This window comes from Dipteris shenzhenensis, chromosome 7 (genome assembly GCF_047967505.1).
Source record: "Dipteris shenzhenensis isolate YYH24624 ecotype China chromosome 7, Dip_SZ_1.0, whole genome shotgun sequence".
NCBI lineage: Eukaryota > Viridiplantae > Streptophyta > Polypodiopsida > Gleicheniales > Dipteridaceae > Dipteris > Dipteris shenzhenensis.
In genome coordinates, this window is record NC_141602.1 from 47,595,843 (window position 1) to 47,602,724 (window position 6,882).

A 6,882-nucleotide genomic window follows, 5' to 3' on the forward strand; every position below is an offset into this window, starting at 1 on the left:
ACGGACAAATTCCGCTACTTATGCCGATGGTTGTGGAATTAGTTCACCTTGCTTCCCTATTCTTTGGCTAGATTGAGAATGTTATGGTTATGTGTTGTGTTTGCCTCCATGGTACCTCTTGTAGACATGAGAAACTAGGTCCACACAAAGGCCTAAGATTAATCCTTATACATGCAAGGGAGATAACCATTTGGGAGGGTCTATCCTATTTTTTTTAAACCTCGACCCTTTGGCACTCTTGCTAGCATGTGATCCTAGCCATAGATTTATCCTTGACCACCATGAGATGGCATGTGAAACTATGTGACTAGATGTATCCTTGACATAGCATGAGGCAAACCCTTAAGGGGGGGTATGTTAGGAGCTTGGGGAATCGTGTTAGGAGCTTGGAGATTCAGTGCTACAGACGAATCTGCAAGGTCGGTGGAAGCTTTGGACAGATGGCAATGCAGCAACCTCCATCTCGAAGCACGAGCACTCGCACACATAAACACACACCATTATGCACGCACGCACGTGCACACGTACACAGACATGCACGTGTGCATGCATATGCATGCACTCTTGTAGGTGTACATGCACACCGGCACATTAAAGATGCATTCAGTTTTCTTCAATTGACTTGCATACAGAGAAAACCTGAATGTGCATCTGCAGTGCTCCTCTCAATAATTCACAATTATGCCATGCCAAATCGTTTTTAATCCCCAAGCATGACCAAATGAACAAGATTAAAGAAAAGCATACATTTTTATCAATGAAAAGTCAAACATAGAAAGTAGAAAAAAGAAGTTAGTGCGTGTACCTCTTTGCAGTCTTCGTTTTGCTTTTGATCATACAAAAGAGGAAGAACGAGAAGAAATGTTTATGGCAACAATCAATGGCTTAACACATGCACACACATGCACACACATACACACACATACCTTACATGTATATTCATAGTTCTTATATATGCAGAGATGCTAATGAAGAAACAATTCCATACCCTACAGCACCGTTGCCCACTCTCATTTTGTGGCACTCCGTTCTTCTGGACATCCAAAGCAAGATTGAGTGTGCCATTAATTAAAGAAGTACATTTTGATTGCAAAGACTTTGTCTCTAGATTAACTGTTTGAGCACCATCTTCTACAATCTCTCGCATTGTTGCCAAAAACCCAGACATCTGTTGCATAGGCATTTCTGGCCAAGTTGAGAAAAGGTTTTTCCAATCTTGGTTGTGACCAAATGAGGATTTCTGGTCTATTCCCATTGACACAGAAGCAGGAAAACATGTGACCATTTGAGCAGAATCCAAGAATTGCTCACATTACTGGAAAGATAATATGGAACATGACGACAAAGCAAGTGAATTTCACATTTTTCTGGCAATTGAGATGTTTAACCTGAGATAATCATACCAGTCCCTTGTTTCACTTCCTCTATAGAATTGGCTGCTGCCAACAAATCCTCACCATCCCAGCTTGGATAGATGTGAAATCTCACATCCCCTTTGCAAGCTTGCTCATTGGTTTCTGTATCAGAAAACAAATGTGGCAATTTGGTCAGAATCCAATGATTGCTCATGATTGCCTTAGATGCTCAACTAATTAGTGATTGAACTTTTGATTTTATCATGCGATGTACTGATACCTGTGCTTTGGCGTCTGATTGATTTAAATCCGTCTCCAGAATTGTCTGCTAATAGATTCTGACCAGTTAAGCTTGGATATTCCCGACATCCCATGTTTTCTTTGGAAGGTTGGTTGTCAGCTGCTGTGTCTGACTGCAACAAGTGGTTATGAATATTATCTCCACTCTCCTGCGACTCATTTGAACTTGAGTCAGCTGCACACACTAAACGTGGAAGAAGCTTCTGTGTGGCCAACAGACGCGATGAAGGCTTTTTGGAGACACCCATTTCAGGATCTGATAAATGCTCCAAATCCATGTTTCCTCATTTTGAAACCTAGTAATCTGTGCCCATTGATAGCCTGTACATATCAAAGATTAAATTGTTTCTTTGTTATATGTAAAAGGATCCACTGTGGTCATAGCGGGCACTGGTACAAGGAGAGTAAAAAGGGATTATGAAGAGTAGACTGTGTGCAGGGTCACTAAATGCAGAGCGCAAGAGGATGTATTGAACTGCAAAATGATCAAGTGGCGCTGGTACAATTGGGTATTACCCAAAAACCTAGCCAGTTCTAATGTCCTTACCCAAAAAAATCATGTCCTCAAATTCTGACTGTCAGACTAGCAAGAGCTCCAGTAATAGAGAATGAAAACCCCCATGTATTACATAGCTTTAATCTGAGCCTGCACAAGGCCGGATTAAATTTTTTTAATATAGGTAGAACAATCCTAAGTGATCTTCTCGTTTGGAAGGATTCTTATCATATCTGGTAAGCCCTTGCATTTGAAAATGTCATCATGTCTAGTCAATGGAGAGTTGAATCTGGGCATGCTGACAAAAGATTGTTGAGCATATGCTGTCTTTCAATTAAATCTATGCTGTCTTTCAATTAAATCCACTCTCAAACCATGCTCTATATTAGTGCCTGCAAAATCACTATCAGCAAAGCCTTGGGATTAATAAAATTATGGGATCTACTGCTGTCCACCAGTATATGATCAAAGTCTTGCTTTAATATATCTCTGCTTTGAATATAAGCAGTACAATCTCAACAGAGAACGAAGTAGTATGTGCCATCATATCAGTTGTGACTATAGGAAATTACCTGCCTAACTGTCACATCCAAATGACCACCTGCAAACAGAAGTCATTATGTACAGCATCCAAGAATCTTATTGTAAATGTGTATACTTGTTTTCCTTTGTAGGATCTCAAGAAGGCACTTCTATTCAAATCAAATAACAATACCTGTCCATCCCACTATCCAGAAAGAGCCCACTTTTGAATACTAAAAAAAGAGGTTATAAAGCATGTTGTGAAACTTAGCTCAGAGTTGCAGTTTGAATCAATTCCGGTACTAGTATGCATTTAAAGAGAAAAGGAAACACAAGAAGAGCAATACACTCACTTGAAATATAAAGAATTATTGCAATACCAACATGCACACTTGGCAAGAGCATACAGTAATATTTCAACACATTCAAATAGCTTGCGTTGCCTACACCAAAAGGTTCTTTGTCGCAAGAGATGTGAAAGACTTACCCCTGAAGATTGCCTATAGGGCCAATTGATGTTGCAAACATAAGATTGAAGGGATAAGGATCGGTTAAGGGTTTCTTCGTGCCAGGAGCAGTGATGCTATATTGTTTTAGCTTTGCACCCAGTTGTTCTGCATCCAACTCGTCAAGAACTGCAAGCACATGCTTCAACTCCTCCCGCTTCTCTGGTGGCATCAATAAATCTTTCTCCATATTTTCCTTACAATATTTTTTGAGAAGATGGTCTGCTCTATAGAACTGACCCGTCTCATCCTTCACCATTAAATCGGTAAATTTATCCACATGCCCAGAAGCCTTAAGAACCACATAGGGAGTGACGCAAGGGCAATCCACTTCCAGTATACCCTCCTCCAAAACGAAATGCTGCAGACAATCCATTTGCAAAACTCGATTTCATCACGGCACATTCATAGCATTAAGGGTGCAGAAATGGGCAAAACACGAGTCGCTCACACAAAGAAGACGGAGGAAATACCTGGCGCAGCACATTTGCTTTGACCGCGCAGCCCGGAGGACCGTAATCGTACAACCTCATGACACCCCCATAAATCCCAAAAAAAGGAAGGATGAAAAGGCGTCTCTCTAATGTGTTGTTTTGTTGGCTCTTTCCTACTGCTTTCGTAGGAAGAGCTGGGTATTCTATGTTGCAGGGTTCCGAGGCTTTTTGTCACCTACAGATATATTGGAATTGTCGTTGTAGTATATATGTAGCTTAGGACCTCGAGTCGTGTTCCGGTGAGAGACGTAGGCTTAAGTGTGGTGAGTAAACATAATGCAAGCATGTGTAAAAGGCACGTAAACCATTGTTGTTGGGGTAATGAAGGCTTTCGCCTTCATTGGGGGTTGTAGGGTTTAGGAGGAGTTTAAGGGTTCAGAAGGAGGTTCCAGGGTTTAGAAAGAGTTCAGGGTTAGAAAGAGTTCCAGGGTTCAGAAGGAGGTTCCAAGGTTTAGAAGGAGTTCAGGGTTAGGAGGAGGATCCAAGGTTCAGAGTAGAGTACATGGTGGAGAACTCGTCTCCCTCGTAGATCATTGAGTTTAAGGGTTTAGGAAAGCATAGGAGTGGGAGAGGAAGAAGGTGTAAGAGCATGGGTGAAGTAAGAGAGAGAGGAGGAAGGAGGAGGAGGGAAGAGGAGGAGGGAGAGGGAGGAAGAGGAGGAGGAGGAGGAGGGAGGAGGAGGAGGAGGAGGAGGAGGGAGGAGGAGGGAGGAGGAGGAGGAGGAGGAGGAGGGAGAAGGGAGGAGGAGAGGGAGAGGATGAGTTGCAGGGTTGGAGTAGAGGGGAGAAGGGTTGCAAGGTTAGGACATGCTTTTGGACGTGCAGTGCAAGGAAGCATGGACACTTGAGACAAATGCTTGGAATACCAATGTAGACTCAACACAATGCCCCAAGAGTCTGGGCTTCATTCCATTATGGGGTATTTATACAAGTTGGAGAGCTTCTCTCTCTGCATGTAACACAAAGTCGTATCACAAAGTTGTAACACAAAGTTGTATCACAAAGTTGTAACACAAAGTTGTGTCACAAAGTCGTAACACATTCTCTCTCTTCATGTAGAAGATGTAACACAAAGTTGTTACACAAAGTTGTTACACAAAGTTGTAACACAAAGTTGTAACACAAAGTTGTAACACAAAGTTGTTACACAAAGTTGTAACACAAAGTTGTAACACAAAGTTGTAACACAAAGTTGTAACACAAAGTTGTGTCACAAAGTTGTATCACAAAGTTGTATCACCTTCTCTCTCTTCATAAGTTCATGTTGGCACAGAGTCAACATACTCCCGGATCCATTTTATTACCCGTCCTCGGGTTATGGCTTATTTTGATTTCAGAGTTGGGATGCCATGTGCGTAATTCAATGGCTATTTAGCTTGTGGTATGCGAGTCGTTCCTGCTATAATTCTTTTGCACCACACAATTTGTAGTCAATCGTCAAGAAACTTATCTCCTCTTAAGGAGGGGTAGATGACTATGAATGTCAGAGGGGATCTCGTTGCTGAGGTTGCGGACGCTGCCATCGAATCTTCTTGGGAAGAGGTTTAGCGGGGGTCTCGTTGTGGAGGATTGGTATAAAAGGATGTTGGTCAAGAAGCTTATCTCCACTTCAAGAGGGGTAGATGACTATGAATGTCAGAGGGGATCTCATTGCTGAGGTTGCGGACGCTGCCATCGAACCTTCTTGGGAAGAGGTTTGGCGGGGGTCTCGTTGTTGAGGCTGTCATTTCTTGCTATCTTGCATACATGTTGGATGTGATTGCACCCGTAGCATTGAGCTTGTAGATAATTAGTATGCAAGTTTGATATTTTTGCATATAGGAGATGGCTGTGATGTTTGGCGGGGGTCTCGTTGCGGAGGCTGCAGACTCTGTTGCCAATTCATCTTGAGTTTTGGCATAGCTTTGTGTACTGCATGTGAATTCATTGCATGCTTTGAGAGTATGGAATGAAAGTGTGTGATACTATTTTTTATGCAATCTATTATGTGCCTATGCAAAATCATGTGAGTGCATGTGATGTGTCTAACTATATGCTTACTTGTGGGATTTGATAGGGAAACTAAAACTCAAACATCCCTAATGTGCAAAAAAACGTGCGTATGCAGTGAGTGTGCGTGTAACAATCTAGTGCAAACTATATGTGAAAAAACGTGCATATGCGAGTGAGTGCTTGTGATACAATCTAATCCTAACTAAGGAAGACTTGGTTTCCCAAATCTTCGTTTTTGTCGGGGATGGCTCGCGTGTTGATGTAGTAGCGCTTCAGTCGGCTCCCGTTTATTGTTGTGTTGAATTGGACTCCATCTAGTGTTTCAAGTAGCACAGCTCCGATGGGATTCATCTTTCGTACTCGGTAGGGTCCTTGACCTAGATACTTCAGTTTTCCCTTGTGTACTTTGGCATTGTATAACAGGACTAAGTCGCCTTCCTTGATGTCTTTAGCTTTCAGATTCCTGTCAAACCATGCCTTTCTTCGACGTTTTTCTGCTGTCATGGCATGATAGGCAACTAGTCTTGTCTCTGTATGCTTTTCCAACTGACAAAGCCTTTCTTTCAAGGACTCATGATCACCCATGCGTTCCTGTATTGCGATGCGTAGACTTGGTATTACAAATTCGAGTGGGACCACGCCGTACACCAATTGAAAAGGTGTGTTCCCTGTACTGACCTTGAATGTGGTTCTGTATGCCCATAAGGCTGCATTCAGTTTCTCTGCCCAATCAGAACACTGTGGTTCTACTACCTTGGTGAGGATATTGCATATGATTTTGTTTGTGGATTCTGCTAGTCCATTCCCTTGGGGGTAGTAGGGTGTGCTTTTTCTATGAATGACCATGAAGCCAGACAAGAGTTCTTGGATTACCTCATTGACAAAATGTGTGCCTCTATCTGACACAATTTCAAGGGGGCATCCGAATCGGGTGATCACATGTTCGTACAAGAATCTTGCTGTGCTTTTGGCATCTGCCTTTCTGACTGCTTTAGCTTCAGCCCATTTTGTAAAGTAATCAGTGGCCACAATGATGTAGCGTGCCTGTGTTCCTTTTGCTGCTGGATGTATGGGACCCACATAATCAATCCCCCATTTTTCAAATGGCTGTTGTGCAACAACTGTTGTTAGGGGATTGAAGTCTTTGTGTTGTGGTTTAATAGTTCGTTGGCATACATCACAGCCTTTTACATATTCATAGGCATCTGCCCACAGTGT

General features: G+C 42.3%; 2 protein-coding genes across 3 annotated transcripts; both read right to left on the bottom strand.

The window, feature by feature from the left end:
- Positions 1-1,068: 1,068 nt before the first annotated feature.
- Positions 1,069-1,970, bottom strand: LOC147900433 (uncharacterized). Its single transcript, XM_087377619.1, has 2 exons — positions 1,636-1,970; positions 1,069-1,517 (listed from the first exon to the last, which is right to left on the bottom strand). The coding sequence occupies exons 1-2, from the start codon at positions 1,931-1,933 to the stop codon at positions 1,384-1,386; spliced, it is 432 nt and encodes a 143-aa protein (XP_087233745.1). The 5' UTR covers positions 1,934-1,970; the 3' UTR covers positions 1,069-1,383.
- A 420-nt stretch (positions 1,971-2,390) lies between these two features.
- On the bottom strand, positions 2,391-3,639 carry LOC147900434 (glycine--tRNA ligase, mitochondrial 1-like). 2 transcript variants are annotated; one of them, XM_087377577.1, is made up of 3 exons: positions 3,161-3,639; positions 2,724-2,752; positions 2,391-2,554 (listed from the first exon to the last, which is right to left on the bottom strand). In XM_087377577.1, the coding sequence occupies exons 1-2, from the start codon at positions 3,553-3,555 to the stop codon at positions 2,728-2,730; spliced, it is 420 nt and encodes a 139-aa protein (XP_087233703.1). In that variant the 5' UTR covers positions 3,556-3,639; the 3' UTR covers positions 2,391-2,554; positions 2,724-2,727. The 2 variants fall into 2 exon arrangements, with proteins under 2 accessions (XP_087233703.1, XP_087233702.1); XM_087377576.1 differs by lacking the exon at positions 2,391-2,554 and having other exon boundaries at positions 2,599-2,752.
- Between the last annotated feature and the right edge of the window lie 3,243 nt (positions 3,640-6,882).